The sequence below is a fragment of the Drosophila albomicans genome, chromosome X (genome assembly GCF_009650485.2).
Source record: "Drosophila albomicans strain 15112-1751.03 chromosome X, ASM965048v2, whole genome shotgun sequence".
In the NCBI taxonomy this organism is placed as follows: domain Eukaryota; kingdom Metazoa; phylum Arthropoda; class Insecta; order Diptera; family Drosophilidae; genus Drosophila; species Drosophila albomicans.
Window position 1 is genome coordinate 9,549,409 of NC_047627.2, and position 26,481 is coordinate 9,575,889.

At 34.7% G+C, this 26,481-nt stretch overlaps 1 protein-coding gene across 8 annotated transcripts; it reads right to left on the reverse strand.

The window, feature by feature from the left end:
* Positions 1–1,409: 1,409 nt before the first annotated feature.
* LOC117574014 (keratin, type I cytoskeletal 10) lies at positions 1,410–23,153 on the reverse strand. Of its 8 annotated transcripts, none has more exons than XM_034257620.2 (7): positions 22,911–23,149; positions 18,876–19,058; positions 10,154–10,261; positions 3,981–4,327; positions 2,482–2,605; positions 2,215–2,424; positions 1,410–2,148 (listed from the first exon to the last, which is right to left on the reverse strand). In XM_034257620.2, the coding sequence occupies exons 2-7, from the start codon at positions 19,011–19,013 to the stop codon at positions 2,083–2,085; spliced, it is 993 nt and encodes a 330-aa protein (XP_034113511.1). In that variant the 5' UTR covers positions 19,014–19,058; positions 22,911–23,149; the 3' UTR covers positions 1,410–2,082. The 8 variants fall into 8 exon arrangements, 7 of the variants coding, with proteins under 7 accessions (XP_034113511.1, XP_034113503.1, XP_034113494.1 ...); XM_034257612.2 differs by having other exon boundaries at positions 2,482–2,620; positions 22,955–23,148; XM_034257603.2 differs by having other exon boundaries at positions 2,482–2,620; positions 22,911–23,148.
* Positions 23,154–26,481: the final 3,328 nt, after the last annotated feature.

Below are 26,481 nucleotides of genomic sequence, written 5' to 3' on the forward strand. Positions count from 1 at the left end.
AAAATCAATATTGTAGTAAACCACGTTTTATACAGACCATTGGGAAACTGATTTTATCATCCAATTTTATACCCGATCCCCATAGGGAGAAGGGTATTTGAACTTTGTGACTACAGGAAATACACGCAACAGGCATTTTTATACCCTCAACACATAAGGTAGAAGTGTGTTATAACTTTATGTCTCCCTGAAATGTATGTAACAGGCAGAAGAAGGCATCTTCCAACCCCATAAAGTTTATATATTCTTGATCAGCGTCAATAGCTGAGGCGAGCTCAGAGACTATAGGAGATAGAGATATACGCAAATCAAGTTAGTTACTCGTCTTAGATCTTAGTTGCTTTGGCTGACAATGGTATATTTAGGATGTAATACTATATTAATATACCAAATATACCATACATATGTTAAAATTAATAATGTCCCAAATATAATTTTTTGTTATATTTTTAGTATTTTTGTCATATATGCCTTTGATATATCTTAAAATCAATACCGCACTATTTTGCTTTCATTAGAAATGGATAGCGGGTGTCTCACGGTCGAGTGTGCTCGACTTTCATTCTTGTTTTCTTTGCTTTGACACCCTGGAAGAACATTTCTTTGCCTGCTTCACTTTCTTTGGGCTGTTTGTTGTTTTTGTTACATCGCCAGGTTTCCAAAAGCGGAAGTAGAATAAGCGTATGTTCAACTAATTTTCGTTGCATGCCTCAAGTGGAACGTGCGCATGCGTCAAGTGGCACGTGAACAGCGCAATACACTTGAGTCTCCTTTTTTTTATTTTTAGATCTATGTGAATTGCAGTGAATTAAGTGAACTACTTTAGGCACTAAGAAATTGTTTGTTTGTCTTAGCGCTCACTAAGAAAATGAAGTTAATTACTTGCTGAGTTGGTAAATTTTATAGTTATTAAAGTATCAGAGAGATACTACGAGCTTACTGTATAATGAGTTTAAGGTTAATTGAACAGCTTATTTTTATGGAAAGAAATGCGATAGTTTGAATTGGATATAAACCGTTTCTCAACAATAAATTTTTATTAATTTGTTTTGTTTTTGTTTTTACACATGTATAATATTACTTATTCATTAAAACACATTTCGCTTAAAAGTAATTTTTCACGAATTTCAGTTAAAACATTGTCATAATTCATAATGAACTTGTTCGACTTTCGACATTTGTCGTCAACGAATTTGAATAATGTCAAATTGGGCATTGTTTGGCTTAATTCATTCTAATTGCTTTTGGTAAGATATACACAAGATATATATTAAATATATACCCAAGAATATCTCATACAGACACACACATACATAGGTTTTATATGAGTTATTGCGTTGATCGCAGGCAAACAAAAGGTTAAGCAAAAATATGTTTTGATAGCTACATTGTGTTTAGTTTTTTTTGTGTTTTCTTCTTTTTTTTTGTTCTTTCGGTCTACATATGATACATAAAATTAAATTTGATTTTTGTTTTGTTTAAAAATAATAGTAAGACACCACAGTCATGATTTGCAAAAAAAAAACAAACAAAATATTAAGGAAATTAATGGAACGTTTAGGAAAATTGCGTACGCATAATGAGTCCATCCATACTAAGGTAGTAGCAAAATATTTACAAAAGTTGGCAGTGTGAAATAGTTAAGGATGAGAGAAGAGAGATACATATATATATATATATATGTATATATATATAGAAAGAGAGCGAGAGAGATAGAGAGAAAGAGATTTGATTTTCGTGTATTTTTTTTTCGTTTTTTTTTTTGTATTTGTTTAATTTTATTTTCGCGTCAAAAAAAAATAAATAAATTTCTTCTTAGTTTCCTTCCATGTAACGTCAATTTTGATTACAATGTTTAAACTATTATTTCGCGTTAAATTTTGCTAAAAATGGTCATTATCTTTATTTTGTTGTTGTCCAAAAAAAAATAAGAAACAATGCACACAACAACATGAATGTTGTGTATGGGGAGAGTATCGAGAGTGCTTTGTTGTAAATGTTGTGAGTATGTAATTTGTTGCGTTTGTTGTTGACCAGACTTGAAAAGCGGTAGACGCTGCTGAGGACGTGGCCAAGATGTGCTTAGATTAGTGCCGTAATCAATTTAGCCTTGAAGTTCACAAACTTCTCACTGGTGGCGGCAACGCGCTGTAAATTAGGAAAGAAAAATAATAAATATCTATTTTATATAATCAATTTAATGTTGATTTCTACCAGAATCAAGTCCTGCACCAAATTGGCCAGTCCACGATTGGCGAGCACGACGAGACGCGTCACAGGGCCGGGAATACCTTCGGTGTAGCCATCGGAGGCACGTGTGCTGTCGCTGCCCGCATCGGTTTCATCGCCGCTGCTGCTCGATCCTCCGCTCACACTGTTGGCCGCCTCATCGCCCTGTTGTGTCTGCACGCTGCCCGAGAAGAGCTGCAGCAAAGATCGGGTTAGTGATAGATCAGAAATTGGAGAGAGCTTTTAACTTACGCGCACTGCGTCCAGCAAAAAGTTGCCAGATCCGCCGCCACCCAAACTGTTGCCACTGGCACCGCCGCCAGCGGCTCCGCCACTTGATCCTCCAGCGAGTCCAGCACCTCCGAAGCTCAGGAACCTTTTGAATAGATTACTTTTGGGTGTACGATTGCATTTTGGGATTGGGAATGGAAACGTGGACCAAAGTGTGTAATTATTAGTATATGTCAATGTTGTTGTGTTTGGGGTAAGGGGAACTCTAATTTAAATTGAAATTTTGATTAATCACAAACAAAATTTCGAAATGTTGCTCAAAAACTTGATATCTCATTTTGCGGAAGATTTCTTTTGTAACGAATAAAAACATAACTAATATATTGACTGTTAAGTGCTACTTTAAAACATACTATCATAATATAAAAATCAATTTTGAAGAGACAGTTAAATAAAATAAATTAAACTCTTGTCTAATGACATAAACAAACACTCATATTGAACAACTTATTTAAGGTAACATTCTGATTAATTAAAAAATGAATACAAAGCTTGATACAATCGAGAATCATAAACTTTTCTTGCAAAGTGTTTACATTTTTGAGCGCATATTTTTAACTATTTTTAATGATTATTCGTTGGTAAATGAATTGAATACAACAAGAATGAAAAATATTAAAATTACTGACTAGAGCTTCCTTTATATTATTTAGCTAAGTAGCTGTGTGGTTCAATTGTAAATGTATTTTTAAATGAAAAATATATACATATGTCCAATTCCATGGCGAAAATGACGCATGTGACATTATCTAAAGTGAAAATACTAAAACATTTAATTATTTTGAGTAAAGATGAATCTTATAGTTTGATGGACACTTTATTTAGAGCTAAGAATGATTTTTGGAAATATTTTTCCGTTTTAAGATAATTGAAAAAATTAACAAATTCGTACTCAAACCAAAAAATGTGTGAATTCATTAATTTATTTTTAATTTTTCGTAAAACAGAAAAAGTTTCTAAAATCAATATTAACTCTTAATATATACAGCTATAAGAATAACATTTACTTATTTTGAAGATTGTTTCAGTTTTTGTTTTTTTCGCTTTAGATAGTGTCACACGTAACAAATTTCAGCAGAGAATTATCCATATGTGTAATATCTGATAAATTGGTGTCGCATTCGAAAATTATTTACTTAAGAGGGTTAGATATAATTAAAAATCACACTGACATATATTATATCTAAATCACTATCTGTAAAGCCTTTCGGTTTGGTATCGTAGTCGAAAGTATTCGAAATTCTTGGTTTGTTTCCTAGCAATAACTTTACAAGCCTAAGAAGCAAAAGGTTCGTGCACTGACTAAATATGTGGTGAATTTGTGACTAGTGATTTCTGTAGTTGTTAAATATGCAGTAATCGTTGTAAAGTGACTGACAAATATTGTTTTGTGCGTGGCTTATGTATTTGTACTAGGTATGAAGGGGGACTCATTTGATTTTGGGTTTGCCTTTGCTTACCTCTTGTTACGATCATCCAGATCGGCCGTATCCTCAGTGGAGTCAAGTGACAGCTCATCGATGGCTGGCGACTTCGATTCTGAGAGCTGCAAGTCGTTGGTGCTCAATGTCTTGACACCGGACGCTCCGCTGCCAGCGGCACTCACGGTGTTCAGCTCATTGTTAAAGCTCAGCTGGATGGGCTCATTCGATTTAAGGGGAATTGGCGCCTGGGAGACGGGCAAACTGATGACTGTCTGGGCAGCTGCGGCGGCTTCGGCTTCCTTCACCTGACGAGCTACTCTGATGGTTTCCTCGAGTTGTTTGTTAATCGCCGAGAGATCGATTTTTGTATCGGTGGCGCCGTTCTGTGATCATCAGTTTACGGTTTGTTGTTTGTTCGCAGAATTTGTTGAAATGAGTTTGTTTTTTTTTTTGTTGGCGTTTTGTTTTTTAATTGATGCATTTTAAGAATTTCGAATTTTGCAGTTGATTTTATGCGTTTTAAAAATGTTTTTTGTTTTTTTTCGGATACGTTTGTTTTGGAGTTTGGCAGGTGAGTGGTGAATTTGTTGTGTGGTAAAAGGCAGAGTGGTGAATTCGGAATTTGAGTGCAGTGTGTCGAGTTGTGTTTTGTATTGAGTTCAGTTGAATTGCAAGTATAAGAAAGACAACTCGATCAATGTGTGCGTGTGTGTGTGTATTTGTGTGTAGGTGTGGATGAATGGGAGTGGGTGTTAGTATTTGTGTTGGCAATGTGTTAAGATTTTTAGCCAGTTTAGTTTGATATATGATAGATTGACGTTTAATAATTGGGGATTAATTCGTTGGTGATGAAATAATGCACGTGCACAAATGCAATTGATGTATTTATGTATACATTTTCACATATTTTTGATTTATTATTAGATTATTTCGATTATTATTTCGTTTTAATTGGAGTTTTGAAGTTTGGCGTTTTTGATTTGCGATTGCGAAAAATTACAAATAAAATAACGGATTTTTTTTTTACGTATAACATTTTTGTAGTTTTTGTTATATATTTAATTTCATATTATAATTTTTTTTTTAGTTATTTGCACAAATCGAATCGGTTTAATGGAACATGAAAATAAAGAGAAAAAGTTTCAAAATAAACAAGAGAGAAAAAACAAAAAGCAGATAGAGACAAGACAAATGAGCGAGTAATAAAAAAAAAAATACAAACTATTGTATAAAGCAGGGACGCTCAAGTAAAGTATTTTGTTTTTTTCTTTTGCACTGAGCGAAAAAGGGTGTTGGAAAAGTTGAAACATAAAGAGTCTATCAAAATTTAAATATTATAGAATTAAAGAAAAAAAAAAATACAAAAATTCCCGATTTTAAACTGAGCTCTAAAAGCCTAAGCAAATTTCCCGGATGCGTCGATGGTACTGAAACAACATTTGAATATTCAATGAAGAAATTCATTATTGCCAGACAATATCAAATTACTTATAAGTAAACATTCGGTTTGGGGTATGCAAATTGTATTTATTCATTACAAAGCGTACATACATGAAAAATAATTGCAAATTAAAAGTTACATTAAAACGAATGCATTTGTGCAAACACCATTTCTTTTTTTTTTTGGATAAATCTCAACGGACAAAATAAATGTGATTTAGTTGTTCTTTATATAATAGAGGAGAAGTATTTTGGGTTTTTACTCTTTTATATAATGAAGAAAATGAGTCGGAAATGTTTTGTTTGTGTTTTTGAGGCTTCTTCTTCGGTGGAAGAAGGCAGAAAGAAAGAGCACAAGCGAGTGATTGAAGCCATTAAAAACTATATTCGAAGCTGTCATCGAAAACGAGAAATGTGGGTGGATGGCAGTGTTTTGTTGTATAAGTTGTGCAAGACGTACGTATGAAATGCAAATGTATTGTATATATATATATATGGAGATGGAGATTCCATCATCAAGAAATATCGTATAATATAATAGATAGATGAGAGAGTGTTATGCAAACTATGAGTAAACACTCGGAATGCTGAGTGTTTTGATAACACTAAAAAAAGAACACACTCCAAGCACTTGCGCAATTGTAGTTGGATCTCTACTCTGATATAGTATGAATGAATTTCTATAAAGTATGTTGATGATGCATTGGAATGCACAAAACTCGATTCATTTAATGTTATAAGTATTTTGGTATATTTAATTATTATAAAAACAACTTAAAGAACTAATACAAAAATCATCATATTTTAGAATTCAAATAAATTTTGGAGAAAACAATTTGTGTTACAAAAAAAAACGCATTCATGAATAAAGAAAGACAAAGACAGAAAGAGAGAGAGAGAGAGAGAGAGAGAGAGAGAGAGAGAGAGAGAGAGAAAGGGAGAGAGACATATAGAGAGACAGAGAGAAGACATACAGAGTTTGGACAGCGATGGAAGAAGACAAGCAAAAGATGGCAAAGACATTGTACGAAAATTTTGTCACAAAAATTTTGGAAATGTCACAAAAAAGAAATGACTGTGCATTATTTGTAGCTTAAAAAATGTATCGAAGCCCAGTATCTTACAAAGTTTATAACAATATATATATAGTACTAATAGCATTCCAAACAATACCAGTATTAAAAGTAAAAAATGTAAATTTGTTTTGTTTGTGTGTGTTGTGAAGAATTTGTTGCTATGGATGTGGTTCACGTTGTTTCGATTTGGAATTGCTTTTTGCTTTTTGTATTGTAGTTAGGCCAATTCTTGTAGCTGCTTTGAAAAACACGGAACAAAAATGTGAAATCATTAAAGAAAAATTGAATTTTGTTGTTTGCCAATTGCTTTGCGATGGTTTTTGCAGCAAATTACACGCACATTTTCTGGTTGTCGTTGTAGGAGAAAGAAGTCGTTGTTGTTGTTGTTGTTGTTACTGTTGCTGTTGTGGTTTATTTACGACGACTCGCCTCAGTTGTCGTGGTGCTGCTGCCGCTGCTCTTCGGTTCCGAGTCAATCTCATTGTCATCATCGGTGGGCTCAAAGGTGGGCAATTCGATGGTGACACGAGTGCCACTATCGCTAGACGATCCGCTGCCAACGGCATTCGAGTCGCTGCTCTTCGTGCCCTCATCGTCATCATCGAAGTCGGCATCGAAGGATTCGCGAGCTGAATTGGCGGGGTTGCCCTGAATGGCAGTGCGCAACACTGTTGGGCCCAAGGTGCGCAACAGTTTGGAGATGATGCGATTCGCTTGCTCATCAATTTGCTACAACAACCAACCAGGTTTTTTGTTTTATATTTGTTTAAGCCGAATTCGGGGTGTGTTTGTGGTACACAATGGATACAGTATAAAAAAATGTGTGTGTGTGTGTTTGTGTGTGGAGGAATGATAAGTAGTTTAATATGACTTGTCAATGGATCGCTTTTTGGGGTCACTAAATGTGGAATGGTGGGGGGAGGAAACAAAATCGGGGCTAGTTTCATGCTTACATTTTTGCACTTAAAATATTATACAAAAAGAGTGTGTGTTTAGTTTAGTGTTTAGTTGAAAACTAATTCCATTCACCAAGTGAATTTCAGTACGCACTTTCAGAGAGATGAAATCACTTTTAAAACATTGCGTTAAACCCGCTAAAACCCTTAAGACCGTTAAACACAAACGATAGTACGCTAACGATAGTACGATAGTACTATAACGATAGTAACACCTAACTAAATGAGACTAAATATGCTGTTGTTGTTGTTGTTGTTAATGGTATTCCTGTTTGTCGTTGTTGTTGTTGTTGTTTTTGTGGATAATGTTGTTCTTCTTGTTTAAGTTTTTCAGTATTTTGCATTCCATTGCAATTAATTAAAGACCGGCAATAATTTCGTAATATTGCTGTTGCTGCTGTTGTTGTTGGACACCGTCACTGCTGCTATTGTTGTTGTTGTTGTTGTTGTTGAGGTGGTTGTTGGCGGTGCAAGAGTTGTTGTTAAATTATCTCTGGTTGTAATGAAATAATTGGTAGAGTTTAATAAACGATTGATATCGGCAATAATTGTAAACAATTGTGGTTCATCGAGAACACTGTTGTTGTTGATGTCGATATCATTATTATTATTATTGTTGTTGTTGTTGGGAGGCTGGGTGGAGATGGTGATGGTCGAGGTCGAGGTTGAGGTTGATTGGGAAATATCATTGCTTGTATCTTCAGTTGTTGTTGCTGTTGGCTCAATGCCCAGAAAACGTGGCAACAACGCCGATGGCAACGCTGCACTTGTTGTCAACTCTGTGGTTGTTGTGGTTGCAGCTGCTTCAGTGCTTGTTGTCGTTGTTGTTGTCGATGTTGTTGGGCTGGGACTGGGACTAGGACTGGTTGAGGAGGTAGTTGATGATGTTGATGTTGATGCAGGGACATTTGTGTCGATCTTACGCGCACTCACTTTGTTCGCTGACGGCGATGCCTCCGACGATTCGGGCGCAAAAGTGGGCAAATCAATTTTCACCTGCGAACTGCGATCAGCATCCGCAGCATCCGCTGCAACCGAAGCAACCGTTGAACTTGAAGGTGAATTCGAACTATCATCGTCATCGAAACTATCGTCATCGAATTCGGCATCGAAGCCACTCGATTCCGTTGTGCTGCCTCCAGACGAGGCTCCGCCACGATTGCCAGATAGAATGCTATTTAGAAGACCGGGACCGGCGACGCGAATTACTTGAGCTATAATGCGATTAACAATTGAGTCGATTTCCTAAGAGGGAAGAGGAATAAAGAGATATGCAGAGTATGCAGAGAGAGAGAGAGAGAAAAAACGAGAAAAGAAAATGTACAATCGCCTTGTTTTTTTTTTTGCTCCAATTAATCAATCAAATGATTTTGATGACATCTTTCTGTTGTTTGAGTTGAGTTGAGTTGAGTTGCTGTTGTTGCCATTTTGCTTGTTGTTGTTGATGTTGATGATGGTGACAGACGTCCATGATATTTGTTGCGAATGATGAGAACGTCTTTTCTCTTTTGCTTTTTGAATTTGAATTTTAGCTTTTTTTTTTTTGATAATGATTTGTGGTGGTGGTGGTTGTAGTGGTGGTTGTTGTTGTGGTGGTTGTGGTTGAGATTGAGGTGGTTGCTCTTGCGGTTGCTTTTGTTGCGGCTGATTTTGAGAATTTTGTGCTCCACTCGCAACGCGATGATTAGCCAATTGTTTGATGTTTCGTTTGATTATTTGTTTGATGCTTTCTTGTCTTCAGTTTAAGGCTTTTCTCTGTTTGCATTTGTGTTCTGTTGTTGGTGTTGGTATTGTTGTTGCTGTTGTGTGTGTTTGTTTTGGTATTGAAATCCGCAAGCCTTGAGGATTTTGTGTGTGTGTGTGAGGTCAAGCTTGTCTACAGGTTGCTGTTTTTGTTGTTGTTGTTGTTGTAGTATTGCATGGCATGATTAAGTGCATATTACTTAAGTACCTAGTGCTGATATTGTATTTGATTTTTATTTGGGATATATATTATATAGTATATAAATACATGCTGTAACTACTGAGAAGTAGATTGGCGCAATAAATTGACTACTTAAATTTGGGCATGCAGCTTAAATTTTTGGCGTGTGTTTTTTGGGGGGAGCGTGGTAAATGGTTGTGAAGGGGTCGAGCGGGGCATAGGGGAGATAATCAACTAATTATCATGATAGATGCCAATATAATAGCACACATCATCATCATCTCCTTAGGCCATGCTGTCAAAATCCTTATCAGGCTCAAATTTCGTTAGCTCCTCCGGTAGCATCTCATAGTCCATGTTAATCGGCAGTGCTACATCATTATCATTGTCATCATCTTGGGTCGATGGCTTCCGGGGAGAAGTACGCTCGAGTTGCGGATTTAGAACTGTGCCCAAAACGACGGGCCCAACACGTTGTAAGATATTATTGGCTAGACGATTAATTTGTTCATTGATTTCCTACGAAATGTGCAGGCAATACGACAATTAACATAATCACTGAGTGCCACACGACGCTCCGACGTATGTATTTATCGAGAGTACATATATATAGAGCTGGGTGGTTAGAGGGGAGGGAGCGGAACTGACTGTCTATCTATGAATCTAAACTTATTCTCTTTTCATTATTTTTCTTATTTTCTTTTTGTTGGTAACCCTTTTTCAAATACACTTACTGATACGAAAGAGAGAGGATGGAAGCTTTTGATCTATGAATTTATTTTCTTTTGGCTTTCATTTTGGCCTTGCACTTACCTTGGTTATGTCGGGAAAGAGTTCACGCAGCAGCCCAATGGTTCTTTTATTGCGATCGGCTATCAATTGTTCTTGATCTTTGGTCCCAATTGTTAGAACATCGATTTCCTGCAAATGGATGAAAGCAAATTATTAATGTAATTGCATTTTACAATTGTTTATTAACTATTAAGGCAAACAAATGAGAGTTCCCCAGACAAATTCTAGCACGCTCTTCTACTATATTAATATACAAGTTGGCAGTAATTTCATATACATAGCTTTGCATGCACGCTATGCTAATTTGCGCTTTGAATTACAATGGATTCCATTGTCACTTTATTTGTGGCTGATTCCGCTGTCTATGTGGCGATGTGTGCTTTGAATGCTTTGTTTATTTTAAGCTGGTGTCAACAACACAATTATGTGATCTTTAAAGTAAACTAACAGCCGTTCAACACATATTGTTTGTGCTTATTCTAAATCACTTGTGAGTAAAATAATTAATTGTTAACAAATTATGTGTGAAGCATGTCGCAAATAAGTTGACTATGTTTAGAGAAACCAATAATGGAAGAACTCTTTTTAGTATAATCTTACAATAATATAATGCCAATAATATAATAGAAGGAAATATTCATTACTCATAATATAATGCTAATAATATAATACATAGAAATACTCATTTGCATAAAGTGCAAATATATAATTTCTTTCGTTGGACTTTCAGAATTCTTATCCCATGTAAAGTTGTGTATGAAAGCTTTAGCGAATAAAATATATACAGTTAAGAAATTAAGAATAGCACCAATTTAATTAGCACCAATCTTAATTTTTAACGCAATACATTTTTTTTTGTGTTGAGGATTACGCTATTATTTTAAGAGCAAAAATTAAGACTGCAATTTTGAAAATTCATGACATATATATGTATGTTCATTCATTTTGTTACCAAATTTGAGTAATTGTTTATTTATTATCAAATATCTTGAAGGTACAGCAATAAAGAACCATAAGAACATATTGTAGGGAAAACTCATTCTGGTAAAATCATGTAAATTTATAATAGATTATTCAGACAACCTTTACAAAAGTAAATTGGAAGATATACAAAGGTGGACAGTCGAATGACCGAATTTCGTGAAGTGCGTTAACTATTTTTCTGTATACAAAACATGAATATTCCACAGTTTCAAAAAATTCGCGATGCTTGCGTTAGTCCTCTAGGAATTTGCAATTTCAACAAATGTACATTTAAAATAGAAGAAGCACCAAAATAAAATAGAAAAGAAAAAAAAGTTGTATGGAAGGAGACCATAAATCTTGCCTGAAGTCATCATATTGTATTTCCCGCCACCTTCTTTGTCTGCTAATGAACTTTATTTTAATCTAGCCCTCATTTCAGTCAGCACTTTTCAGGGAGAGTGGAAAAAGTGAGAGAGAGTGAGTCCGTTGCCATTTTGCAACATAAATTGCTCATAATTTACAAGGCTTCCACACGAAGTCCATTCAGATGCCTCCTCCCAAAAGCTTACACACAAAATGAGATAGTAAATAAGAGAGGACGAGAAGTAGAGAGGAGACAGAGAACAGAGAACAGAGAAAGAGACACTGTGCAAATGATTACTCTAAAGTTGTTAACTTTAATGGCGATTGCGACGAAACCAAGTCAAAGAAAATATGGCACAAAAAATTTGTAAATTGCATTTTAAAGTGCACGGCAAGTTACTATAATACGAGTAGTGAATGAACTATACAACAATCAGCAGCACGAGCTTTGGATTGCAAATAACGTACTCCACTCGAATAATGATTGCATTAAAAACAAGTTAATGACCCACATTGTAACTGAGTCTCGTAACTTTTATATGCACATTGCATTATTCAACTTTGATTTGTTCTTAAATTTCATTCGTCAATAAAGTACTTTGAAAATTGCTTACAAAACAAAGAAAAAAATATTACAAAAATTAACTACGCTTTAATGTATTTTCAATAGGCTACTTGATTTGTCTCGCTGTTTACAGTCAAAGGTGTCGTTCGTCTTTGTTTAGGGCTCAAACTTGCTGATTAGTCAGCGCGGAAGCTAGCTCATGATTGGCCGGAAGTTAATGCCAATGACAATGACAAAAAGCTATAAACAATAAGTTGAAAAGATGTTGTTGCTGCTGTTGAGATTGTACTCCACAAAGTAAAGCGTCCGCTACTTCGAAACCTTTTTTTTTTTGTATTTATTGACTTTATTTATTTATTGTTATGTCCACATGAACAAAATACCTAAACAATCCTTTGGACTTAAATTAATTTTAATGATCTTTGAAATTCGATTGGAAATCAATCTTTCAATCTGAGTGTTTTATTTATTTTTAATTTCGAATCTGGTTTATCACTTTTTTCATTGTTTCCCTAGTGCCAATTTACATGCTTTGCACTTATTTCCGTCAGCCACTTTATGAGTCTCGCTTTGATGTTATCAAAATGCGGAAGTGAAATAAACTCTAAAATATATGTAATGCAGTGCAAAGGTAAAACAGTTTTGTCATTTTATGAGTACAATTCTCTGGGGATTTTTTTTTTCAAAGTTCAACGGGGTTTTTCAACTGATCTTAAAAGTTTTGATGGGATCGGAGTTGGTAGGAAATTTTCTTGGAAATTGGTGAATTTGTCACCAAGTTACATTAAAACTTAATGGGAGACAATAATAATTATTCCCAGCTTGAGGTAAGATTAAGATTTAAAGATCTGCTGTATGTCTAGACTTGACTAGACACTAAGTAATGAAAATATTGATTCCTTAATAACAACTTTGAACTAGTTGAATTTCAACTTATACAAAAGGTACATAAAAATCTCACTTTAAAATTTAATATCTGCAACTTAGCGTATTTCAAAATATTGAAACAACGATTATATGTATTTAATAGTCGCACTAAAAATTTTAATAGCTTTAGGAATCTGCAATTATGATAATCCCTCTAAACTTTGTGGTATGAACACATTGCCGGATATTTTATGAAGTCACAGACATTATTTTTATACCCGCTACCCATAGGGTAGAAGGGTATTATAACTTTGTGCCGGCAGGAAATGTATGTAACACGTAGAAGGAGGCATCTCCGACCCTATAAAGTATATATATTCTTGATCAGCGTCAACAGCCGAGACGATCTGGCCATGTCCGTCTGTCCGTCTGTGTGTCTGTGTGTCTGTCCGTCTGTCCGTCTGTACGTCCGTCCGTATGAACACCTAGATCTCAGAGACTATAAAAGATAGAGCTATATTTTTTTTCGACAGCATTTGTTATGTTTGCACGCAGATCAAGTTTATTTCAAATTTTTTCCACGCCCACTTCCGCCCTCGTAAATCAAAAAAAAACGAATAACAAGTGTAATTGTAAAACTAGAATTGCGAATTTTGGTATATAATAATAAGTATAGTATTTATGATTCCTGAAAATTTGGTTGCAATCAGATAAAAAGTGTCGAAGTTATTAAAGAAATACTTTTGTATGGGCAAAAACGCCTACTTACTAGGGGTCTTAGTTGATTTGGCCGACAATCTAGTATATTGTGCCGTCTATGGTATATTTTGAATGCGGTACTATATCGATATACCAAATATACCATTTGGTATATTTTTAGTGTTTTAGTATATTTAGTATATTTTAATAATAATACCCCAAAATATATTTTTAGTATTTTTGTAGTATAATTGGTATGTTTTGAGAATAATACCGCAAAATATATTGCTTTTATTCAAAATGGGTAGCGGGTATCTCACAGTCGAGCACACTCGACTGTAGCTTTCTTACTTGTTTTAAGTTGCTGATGGTAAATAGATTAAGCTGGCAAATATTATTATGGAGAATAATATATGTATAAGGAATATGTTTTTATCGAATTTATGTAGACAAATTTAGCAAATTGCATTAACAATTCGTTAAGTAATAAGTTTATATAGAAATTGAAATATTGATAAAATTATTTAATTAAGTCTTATAAATGTAGCCCAAAGAATCTTTCACTTCATTTAAAATTCAATTAATTAAGAAAAAGAGTGTGCTCGACATCAAGATACCCGCTACATGATGTAAAATTACATTTGTAATATACCATAGAGGAAAAAATATACCGGATTGCTAGCCAAAGCAGCTGAGAACCGATTGCAGTAGGGTAATACAAAAGTATTTTCTAAATATCTTCTACAATTTTTATCCGGTTCTACAGTAGAATGTACTTGACTGAGTGATACCCGTTGCCCATTTTCAATAAAACCGTATTTATAAAAATATACCAAATTAATATACCAAAGGCCATATTTAGTATATCTGCATACAACATTCAAAATATACCTTACCCCATGGGTAGCAGGTATAAAATATACGAAAATTATACACAATTCAAAAAAAAAAAAATTTGCTATTGCTTAAATTTGCTGTGATTATATTATTGTGGGAAACAATCTAATTGCCGTCATTAAACACTAATTACAGACATTTTAAGTGCACAACACTCATACATCTCACACGGTTCTGATCATCTCAATTGAAGTTGAAATCAAGCTGATGAGAGAATCGAAAATGCATTTCGAAGTTGTGAAAATGTGAAGCACGCGTTTTTCGAGTCGTTTAAAATTGTTGCAAATGCAAATCGCGAAATTTGATGATAACCAGAGCAGAACCAAGTTGAAATCAAATACGAAAAAAGAAAAACATAAAAATAAAAATCAGCTAACGGAAACGCTTATTAATTCGCAATGCGAAAAACTAGACTTGAAGATACCTTACATATTTTTTTGAACACCAGTTTGAGCTTGTTTTAACGGTCTACGTTAAGTTAACAACAAATTGTCATTGTGATTAATTTTATGCTTATCACGCAGCTGTTGTTGCACTGTTCGATTTGTGACTTGTCCAAAACCCAATTGGTTGGCCAACTTAGACCTTGCCTAACAAGTACAGTATACCATTGAATAACAATACAAAAAAACATTATAGTATACGCGACTTACTTCATTTATGTTGAATTAAAACAGAAAGAGAGAAAAAATCAACAACTTGCTTATTTATAAATTAAACATAATTTGCTCACACTGAAATGGACTTCCATTAAACTCAAACAAGTCACTAACCCTGTACCCAAGTCCAAATATGGCGAATATGTGTTTTATATTTTTGTGGGGCAGTCATCTAAATTTTACAAATTGGCAAATGATTAATTCCTCATTTATTAGTTGCCGCCTTTTAGTTTTGTATGTGTAAAAATCTTGTTGATTTCGATATATATTTTTTTTTTCAGTTTTCGCCTTGTTTTTAACGTACTTTTTCTTTTGTCGACAGTAGTAACTGCAAGTAGTTTTGACTTAATGACTGCGAGTCTCGTTTGCCACTTAAAAATGCAGCTACCAACAAATTGCTAGCAATAATAGCAGCCAGCATAAAAAAAAACAGCAACAACAGCTACAGCTACAATAAAATCACTGCGTGCTGCTGCTGCCATGTTCCATCAAATTGCAATTGACGTTTCTATAGCCCGTGTATCGTGTACAACGTGGCGTATGCGTAATGTGCATACTCGTACTCGTAGTCGCTATTACTCGAGAGCTTACATAACGCCAGCTGTGGCAACATCCACGAGCAGCTGTCGAGAAATCTGCATCGCGTCACACTATGCGGCATCGGACCAATAAACGTGTCACAAATTAATAGCACATGCCCCAGGAATCAAATCAAATCTATATGATCAACGTTTAGATACTCTAGATAGTTCATTTTTGTGTGCATAATTGAGAAGGAAAAATCGAAAAGCTAGCAAAGAGCAGCAAACACAATGACAAAACTAATTTATGGAGTTCAAATTGCTTTGAAAACACAATCAAAAATTTTAATCGCTAGCTAGCTCAATAAATTGGTCAAGTGTATGTCAAGAACTGCATCAAACTGTTAAGCAAACAAAGCAATCTCTTTATGTCATTGTCTCTGAAATCGATTTCATATGGAATATAAATATATATACATATATAGTATATGTATAGACAGTATAAACATACCATTTATAGTATAGTAGTAGTATATATTATTTAGTATATAGTAAATATAAATGTATACAGCCAAATTGCATTTGAATAGTATAGTATATTATGAATATACTATTATATATACTATATGTTTGAATAGTATGGCATACTATGATATTTGGCTTAAATGTATGCACAAATATTGTTGCTCCAGCATATTCATAATCTAGAAAAACTTGCTTGCTTACTTTAAAGATACATTTTTGGCAAATCAAAACGGGAATATAAATTGCAGCATTGGGAAATATTTTAATTAAGTTTATTTACGCTAATCAAACAGAAATTTAAATAAAAATAGTATGTTTGAAATTAAAGTTTGAGTTGTATTCGATCCTCTCAAAAAGTAAATGAATAAATAATTGATTTTTTGCAAGTTCTTTGGTATTCAAGAAACTCAGTTACACTATTCAATTACGCTTCTCTTTTAAATGAAAATAGTATTCGTAAAGGTAAGTGAATGAAGAATTAATTACTTGCAAGATCTTTGGTATTTAAAAGTCTCAGTTACACTATTAAATTACGCGTCTTTTTTTGACAGAATTTATAGCTTTGTTAATTGCATAAAGTGTCGTTCACAACAAGTTGGTTACATAGTAATCCAGCACTCAAACTCTGCATGCAATTAGCGATGCTTTATAAGTGCCCTCTTCCAATGGCCGAGGTGATTAACTAGACAAGTCAAGATGCAATGCAGAGAAGTGGCCAAGAAGCAAGAAGTGAGTGGCCGAATAGCTCATGGCTTCTTCTAAGAAGTGACAGATAAATTTATCACGGCTATTGGTTTTGCGGAATGTCGCAGGTAGGCAGCCAGCAGCAGCAACAGCAGGTGGCGCAAGAAACAATGTTCGAAAGAGAGCAGATCGCTCAATTCTCCGAGTTGACAGCCGAACAACTGAACAACAATGCTGAAAAAGAGAAGACATGTCCAGCGACAAACACAGCGACACATGCTGGTACAAGCATTCGTTGTTGCAGCTCTCAGCTTAAAAGCTTGCTAGCTGATACCTTGGCCATTACGAAATCATCAAGGTCAAAACGATGCGACTGATATGTTATGTGTGATGTGATGTGAACAAGGCGGCCATGGACGCATAGTAGAAGTAGAAGAACCACCGAATGTGACGGGCAAAAAACAAAACAAGAAAAAAAACATCGAATCACTAAAGTGACTACATTAAGTTGTCAAGATGTGTTAATTGAAGGAGAACTGGGAGAGAGACAGCTCCAAAAAAGATTGTTGCTCTGCAGTTGATAAATTGAATCATATTAATTTTGTTTAATTCCCTCTTTTTTTGGGTTGCATAATGCCAGACGACACAAAGCATGCGAATCAATCATTTCGTAGGTGCTGACAAAAAGGTGACAGGTTGGATATTGCCCAACGCTATTTGTATATTGTCGACATGCGAGTTTTAGAGACTGACCCAGGTGATAATTACTATAGATAATGTCGCAAGTTGAAATTCGCCATGATCGACAGACAGCCTGCTTTTTTTTTGCGTTTATTTTTTTAATTATAAATCTTTTGAAAGTGTCTTCAAGGTGCAATTAAGCAAATTGTCTAATGCTATGGACACAAAAAATAAATCTGAAAACGGATTTCAAATTGGAAATGGATTTAGTGGTTATTAAATAATAAACTTGCTCAATACTTGGACACACACACACACATACACAGAGATACAGCAGCAGCCGGTTTAAATTAAATTGGTTTCGAGTGGGGATTGTGTGGTGGATTGTGGCAACACCCAACACCAAGACCAGCTCGGGTCTGGTCTGGCCTGGTCGGAGTGGCGGGCCAAGGAAACATGTAACAAGTGTGCCAACTTCCTTACAACTGGTCTCTCAGTTTGTTACTACTACTGACATGGGATCTGGTCAAGCAGGTTTCAATTGTCAGCGACTTACAGACCCCAAGACCTGCATTTTGCTTAGCCAGCTGCAATTGCAAAAGTAAAGGGAAGCTTTTTTTCGTTTTTTAGTGTGTTTTTTTTGGTTGCTTCAAAAAAGTTGTAGATCAGCCAAGAGTCGTTTACTCGCTTACTCATCCGACTGCAAATTTGTCAAGCAAATAGAAATAACACACAACAGCAGCACGCGCGACACTCGTGTGTCTATAAACTATACAAGATATATATATATATTTGTCGAGGGTGGAACACAAAGTTCAATTTCGAATTACACATTTACATTTAGTTTAACCATTTTCTTTGCAATTTTTGCGTTTAAAACTATACGAGATATATATTTATCGAGGGTGGAACACAAAATACAATTTGCATTTATTTTAACCATTTTCATTGCAATTTTTGCATTTGATTGATTTCGCAAATGAATTCAATGTAGCACTTAAGCTGTCATTAAAGTGTTTATTTGATTGGAACTAAACAAGTATGACGCTATAAATGCAAAAATTAGATATATAAGCAGTCGCTGCTCAAAAGTGATAATTTAATTACAGCATTTTTAATATTTGTGCGCGAATCGAACTTAAGGTTTTTTTTTCTTCTTTATAGCATTGAAGCTGCATCTGCCATAAAACTTTATAGCCTTGAGTTAAACGCCACAAAACAGTTTTGTCAAGTGCTAAATGCGACTTTGACCAACTTATTGCTGCCTACTATATACTATATATAGTATTTAGTATATCCCTTAAGTTGAGACTTACCTTTCCATTTGCCAGTGGTATTTGCAACATATCTAATTCTTGATTGCCAGCGGGCTGTGGCAGGGGAGACGCGTTTATCAGGCAAACGGCGCTGCAGAAGACCAATGCTGCAATTTGATGTGTGCTTAGCTTCCTCATATTTGATGCTTTTGGTATTTGTTGCTACGTTGGCTAAGTAAATTTCTGCAAGATCGACAAAAGAAATACATATAAATAAATAGTTAATTTTATGCACACACTCGTTAGCGCGTAAATGTGAACAAAATTCAATGAATTAAAACGATTGAGAGTAGGTCAAATATGTAGCTGCTTATTAGTTATTGAGCGTCAATCGGCGAAAGGTCGTTTGTTGACCTTGTCGTCTTAAGATTATGCGGCGCTTGTATGAACTTGTTTTTTTTCTTTTTTTCGGTGTGTTTTTTTTATTTATTTAATAGTTAAATTCGTCAATGAGCATCACAAAGTCCAATTTTGAGATTTTTTAAGTATTGTTGTGTTGTCTACAGTTTTATCGTTTTTTTTTTTTTGTCAGACATCTTTATATCTTTTATAGCGCTGCGCCCACTGGCGATAGGTAAACAAATAGTATTTTGTATAGTTGTGTGACAGCCAGGCCATAAAAAGTATTAACAGTCGTGATTAGTGCAAACAGTGGACTCTATTCAGCATGGTTTGTCTGTCAGTTGATTTAATTGAATGTCGAACCGAAAGATTATGAAAACTTTATGATTTCTGTTGCAGCTTAAACTGTTTCTGTTGCTTCTTTAGAGAGTGATTTGTCAGAACTTGCTTCTTTTTTATGCATTAAACGTGTTGAAAATAGTCTAATAATCCTCGATCATTAATCATTGTCTCCTTTTCAGAAGATTTTATGAACTTAAACTTTACAATATCGTCATTATATTATGCATAGCTTAGAGCTTTATTATCATATAATGGATATTCTAAAGGATTTTGCTTTCTGTTGCAGCTTAACCTGTTTCTGTTCTTATCTTAAACTGCGATCTCTAAGAACTCCTTTGCCTTTTCTGTATAAGATGTGTTCAAGCTTGAACTAATAATCCTTAATCATTAATCTTTATCTACATAACACTCTCTTCTTCAGAAATTTTATGATCTTAAACTTTGCAATGTCTCCGAATTAATATGCAATATTAAAGAGCTTTTTGATGATATAAAGTAGTTTATATCATAGCTTAATTTCATCATTCACAATAAGCTTGCACTCTTATCAATTGAGCACAGTTAACGTAATTTTTGGTAATGCTTGAAAAACTCAATTGAGTAATTAACGGAGGATTCGTTGCTAAAGAGTTAAGCGAATCTGATTTGATCTTTAGCGAGTTAATTAAGCCATGGCATAATATTATGTGTAATCGTAATATTGTGCACATATGTGCACATACACAAAACTTTGTTTTTGATTTGGGATTTTAGCAATTTGGTAACCGCAGCGCAAAATCACGAAACACTTTTGTTGGCTGATAATAATCAAATGATTATAATTATAATTTGTGCGTGGTATCATGTAATAACTATCAGACGAGTAAAGATAAAAACCGAATGGAAACAAGTGAGAGTGCGCTCTCAAATTCAAAAATATAACAACTATAAAGTATGTTTTGATTGTCTTTTCAAATAAAGAATTAAACTGGACAATCAACAATGAAGGTTTTAAATAATCATTATTTGTGAGTTTTACTTTTTTCGCAATTAAATTTCTTGAATTTTAAATAAAATAGAATCAAAAGCAAGAGTCGACTGCATACCCGTTTTTATTTGGCAATGGATGCAGGGTACAAACAACGAAGATCAGACAAAAACAAGATGGAAAGGCAGAGAGGCCAAACGCGAAATAAACTGGGCGATGTAGAAAGGGAGAGTGAAGATTGCCATCAATGGCTTGAGAGCAACACAACGCGCAGCTCGCAGCTCGCAGCTCGCAGCCACAAACCGGCAATAACAGAAAGAGACAGAGAGTGAGACGGACAGACAACAGAGCCCAATTGACGGCTGACATGGTTATGTCATCCCGCAAGTGGCTCAAGCGCGCGCGCAACTGAATTTTACGTGTCTGCTTTTACTTTTTTTTTTTTGTTTAGCTGCTTTTGCCTTTGCTTTTGCCTACTTTTGCTTGTCTCTATCTCTGCTGTGTTTGTTGCTCTCCTATGGCAGAGAGTGACTTTTGCCGTTGACCGTTTGGCTGGCTCATTATCAACTGAAACTGAAACTCAAAACTGACTAAACTGACTGAAATATGGTCACCTTCGAAATTTGTGGGCAGCATTTGGACATTTAACATGGTTGTATTTGTATTTTTTATTTCATGACACCACCACTTAATACTTAAATGTATTTATGGCCCATACGACATTGATTGTACGCGAAATGTCGTAATTTAAATAAACCGAACAAATAATGGATCGACAAAAAACAGCAACAACTACAACACCGACATTAACTACAAGTCATAAGTAAAAAATAAGCAGAAATCCCTAAGTGCAAATTGAATAGTGTTATTTTTTTTTCATTTTTGGAGTGAAGGCAATTCTGCAATCGGGCGTGTCTTAAAAAACGGTACAGTGGCTTTAAGTAGTACTGCAAAGTGTTGCACTATTATTTTTTGAGGCAGCAAGTGGGAAGTCTGTTTATCTTGTTGGCCACAATCTCCAATCAAGGTTGACTCTAGTCATTGTGTGTGCTTTGTCTTGCTTTTTTAAGATTTCTAAATTGTCTGTTCCTCTCATAAAATGCAATTGCATTAACAATTTGTCTTGTTTTGTTTTTTTTTCTTATTTAATTCTTCTAATTGTACAATCGTGGCGCGGAGCACGCGTTACTCGTTACTGGTTACTGCTTATTTCTGGTGACTCGTTACTAGTTCGCTGCCTCTCAGCTTTTGGCCGGCTGTTGCGGAAGCGTTGTGATTGTTTACATAAGTACCAAATTCAAGGAAAAACCTAGATGAATGTATGTATGTTTGTGTGGGTAACCTTTGAGCCATTGTGATCAAATATAATGATTCGAGTGTGGCGATGGCTTATCTGGTGGGAGGAAAAAAAAAAACTCCTAGTCATTTTTATACTGAATTTAATTGAAGACTCAAAGAAAGAGTCTGAAAACGTGTTCACCAAGATATGCGGCATATCATTTTCGATTGTTCGAGATTTGAATTTAGATTGAAATCTACAAAATTATGCAATCTGTTTGTTTCTGTTTGAACACTCTAAAGACGCAGCAATTTATCTTTCGGTTCATCACTCTCATTTAGAACGTTCTCCTACGAGATGTTCTAAAAAGTCGTAATGTCAAATCATCGTTCTGTATTCGCACTAGTTCAGTACACTTTGTTTTGTTGTTGTAGGGTCAGCAATGCTGGCCTCTACCTATATAGTATAGCATCTATATGTACATATGTATATAGATTTTCGCACTTTATGTTATTGCATATTTATGAATACAGTTTACTGACAACAACTTGGCACACGCGTTAGTTCATTTCGGATCACTACAAATTGTTCATTGCACAGAAAAAAAAGTTAAATAAAAACAAAAAACAAAGTTCAAATGCAACAGAAAAAAAAGAGTCATAACATTGTAAAGAAAACTACAATAAAAATTTAAAAAAAAAAAACAAAAAATATAGTTTAAGTATTTTTGGGTGTTTATGAAGCTTCGTTTTGGAAGTTGTTTATAGTTTTTTATTTTTTTGCTCAGTTTTTTGTTATTGTTTCTTTTTGCGCAACGACTCTAGGAATTTGCGCTTACAGCGACTATTTTTCGGCTTGTCTGATGTTATTTTTGTTTTTTTTCGTTGCAGTTAATGTGACTGTTACTATTGTTGTTGTTGTTGTCGTTGTCGCTGTTGCATTTGTAAAAGCGGCTGCTGATCTTGATGTTTTTTCCGTCCCTTATATACTGAATGTTGTTTATGTTTTATGTATATATATATATTTCATTTGTATATGTGTATGAATATGTTTGTGTGTATGTGTGTGTCTATAAGTATGCATATATATATAGATACATCCTCACGTTTAAGGCGACGACGACGGTTGGCAACGACGACGAATACGTACACGCTTTTAATTCGGGTTTAGGTTTTGGTTTTGTTTTGTTTTCTTGTTGTTATTTATTTGTTGTGTGTGTGTTTTTTTTTTATTTTGCAGAAGCAGTTGTTTTTCTTTTGCGTTGGATACTTTTATTTTGAGCGTTTAGCTCTTTCTGCGACTGGCGCTGTCTTTGCGGTCTTGGCTGGTGGGCTTGCAATTGATTACTAACGTCATTTTATCATACACTAGCGACTAAAGCTCGAACAAAGCGGCGAAGCGTACAAGTGGCTGGCAGCGACGCCGACAGCGGCCATTGAGCAGCAGCGGACGCTTTAGTTGCTCAGCAACAGCAACAACAACAGCATCAGCAACAGCACCAGCAGCAGCAAGCAGCAGCAGCGGCGACGTCGACAGCAACAGCAACAGCAGCGGATGCCTAGCAGCAGTTGGATCTGTTGCTGTTGCTGTTGGCGCCAGACGCTTAACGGCTCTGGGACGGGACGACTGCTGGAGTTGTGCTCAAAATAATTTAAAAACGAAAGTGAGTCAAAGCCGAGCTTTTGACTCATAGATGAATGAGTGAAACCCTAACTGCCTCTGCCTGTTGAGTGGAAATACATACCAAAAAAAATAAGCAAGCCTTTTGTCTGTGGAATATACGCGAACTTTTTTTTTTGTTTTTATTTTGTTTCGTATTTCGTTTTTCTATTTGGTTTTGCTTATTTTTTTTTAGTGACTATTTGCCACTCACGGAAAATTTCCACTTTGTGACTGCAGCCCGTGCCGTTGTCGCTGCCGTTGCTGCTGCTGCAGCGGCACTTTGTCAGTCTCTCTCTCTCAAACTGACAGTGGGCCGTAGGCAGGATTAGGCTTACACAACCCGCCTGTTGTGCTGTGCTGTGCTGTGCTTTTGGCTATGCAGCTGTGCCCATCTCATGAATGCCTAATGCAATTTTACATTTAGTGCCCGCTGATTTAATTACTGGTCAGTACATCTTCAACTGGTGCTTCAAGTGATAATAACAGTTAGGTTCGAATTGCTCTTAGGCCCCCGTCTCTTAAGTGACTCTAAGTATCCTCGGCCGAGCATGTAGTTAGTTGCTTAATCCGTTTGGCTTCAACATTTTTTCAATGGGTCCATTCCGCATTCCAGCTGCAATTATGTGCATTTGTTTTTTGGTTTTACTATTATTTCTCAAACGGACATAATGTGCTTGCACAACCAAACGCTTCCTTGGCTAAACAACTCTGTATGTACATTAGTTTTTTTGGAACAGATTTTGATGTCTTTCAAATATGAAGAAAAATGCATATGGAATTTATTTTATTCAAAGTGAAAACTTTGAATAATTTAACACACTGTTATTCTTATTTTTAAATATACATATATTCAATATTCTACGAACATACGTATTACGTATATTTATTACAGGCATGTAGTATATTTAATATATTAAGTATACGTGAAGCTTGATGAGTATATGGTGCAGTGTATTTTATTGGTATTGCAGTGGATTTTAGTATATTACGTATACGTAATCAATGTATTAGAAATCTGAATATTTAAAATATACATATTAAGTATACGTAACATGTCCATTGTATGTTACGTCAATGTATTAGAATCCAGAATATGTGGTATATTTGATAGTTCGTATATAAAGTATATATTTAGTACATGAAGTATACGCAAAAACAGGGCGCATTAAGTATATAAAGTATGCGCAGTGTATTTCTTCCATATTTGTCTTGAAATATATTTCTTAAAAATAAATATGTTTGAGTTATAACTTTTTATAATTATAAATTAAAGTAAATTTGATTTTTAACTCTTCGACTTTTTTGAGGAGGGAAGATAAAAAAGTTTTACCATTGCTAACACATATTCCAAAAATCAATAACAATTATTTCAATTAATAAATATATAATTGAATACCTGTTGGTACTATTCACAAAAATAAAAACACAATTACAAAAAAAAGTACCGTAATATATTTTAACGACATAAAATAACTTGCTGGCAATAACATAAATTTGAAATTTTTACTGAAGTGTAAATGATTTTGAATATCGATTAGTTGTCAATGGATATTTTAAATAATTTTGTTGATCCAAAATGAATGGTATAACAATATTCATTAATACACCAAGTTTGTATACAAAAGATGCACAACTTAAGGAAATAAATTAAAGAGCTGAAAATATTTTGAAGATATGCTGTTAAAGAATTTAAAAAATTGACACTCTGTCTGTATTTTAGTGAAATATAAATCTTATTTATGTATAGTTTTAGCTCGCGGTCGTGTAGCGAAAAAAAGAACGGAAAAGCCGTGACAAATTTGTGTGCTCATTGCTTCTCTTATATACATACATAGTTCAGTATATATGTATATAGAGTTATATTTGTATTGTCAACTGCAAGGTGAATAATGCTAAAGGTTAACATCTTGTAATTAACCTCTTAAACTCGAAATCAGGCTGCGTGGGCTCGTCTCTTGATTTGTGGCATGAAATCTTGCAATTTCTGCTTATGTTTATCTTCTCGTAGCATAATCGTGTGATGATAATCTTATGAGACGGAAGGGGATAGTCGGTTGGTTGACTGATGTTTGTTAATTGGAAATAAAAACACAGCACAATGCACATGTACATACAAAGTAAACATGACAAGTTCTCGCAGATTAAATTTCGTGTTTTTTTCTTTGTATTTTGTTAAACACAAACATCGTGTTTAAATTAACTTTAATATTTAATTAAAAAAATAAGCGAGTATAAAGAGACTCCAAGAGAAGATCTCGTAGTCTACACTTAAGAGGGCGAAAGTTGTATCAATATAATATCTGAGATACGCTCAACCAATTTTAAAATATACAGAATTATACCGCAAAAATACTAAAATATACCGAAATCTATATTTGGTATGTGAATATTGTATATTCATATAGAGAAAAAATTTAGGTGACCGTGATTGAGAGATAAACTTGCCTTAACGCCTTAGCTAGCTCCTTTGCAACGTCCTTGTGAATGTTGATTTTAATGTGCACAACTAAATTGGTCAACCTAGGTTAAAAATTATGGTATCGATAAAAACAACCAATGTCTTCACAAAGACGTCATCATATTTGGTATTTCTACCGCTTTTGGTCTCTGAGGACGTTTCAAGTCCACGTCTTTTAGCTGTTGCACACTTTTTTGGAAGCCGGCAGAAAAACGAGTTGTATTGAAACTGTCAACACAGAGAATTGACTGGGTGACCTAGTCAATGCATATCCGGTTAGCTTATCAATTTCAACTAGTCTAAGATTAAATTTAAATTTGTAGAAGTTCAAAAAACTTTTGGCATCCTCATACGTGGCATTAAAAAAAAGGCGGCGGGCGTCGTGTTAGGCTCAAGTTCCATGAAGATTAAATGATTCTTCTAACTAACGCCTCTAAAATACATTTACCACCCAAAGTAACAGGTTCAGTTCGCAGGTTAGTTTCCGAGAATAAACCACTAATTATCTTAGAGAATTAGGCTGAAGCTGCTCTAAAGTTGCTGTCAGCAAAATATT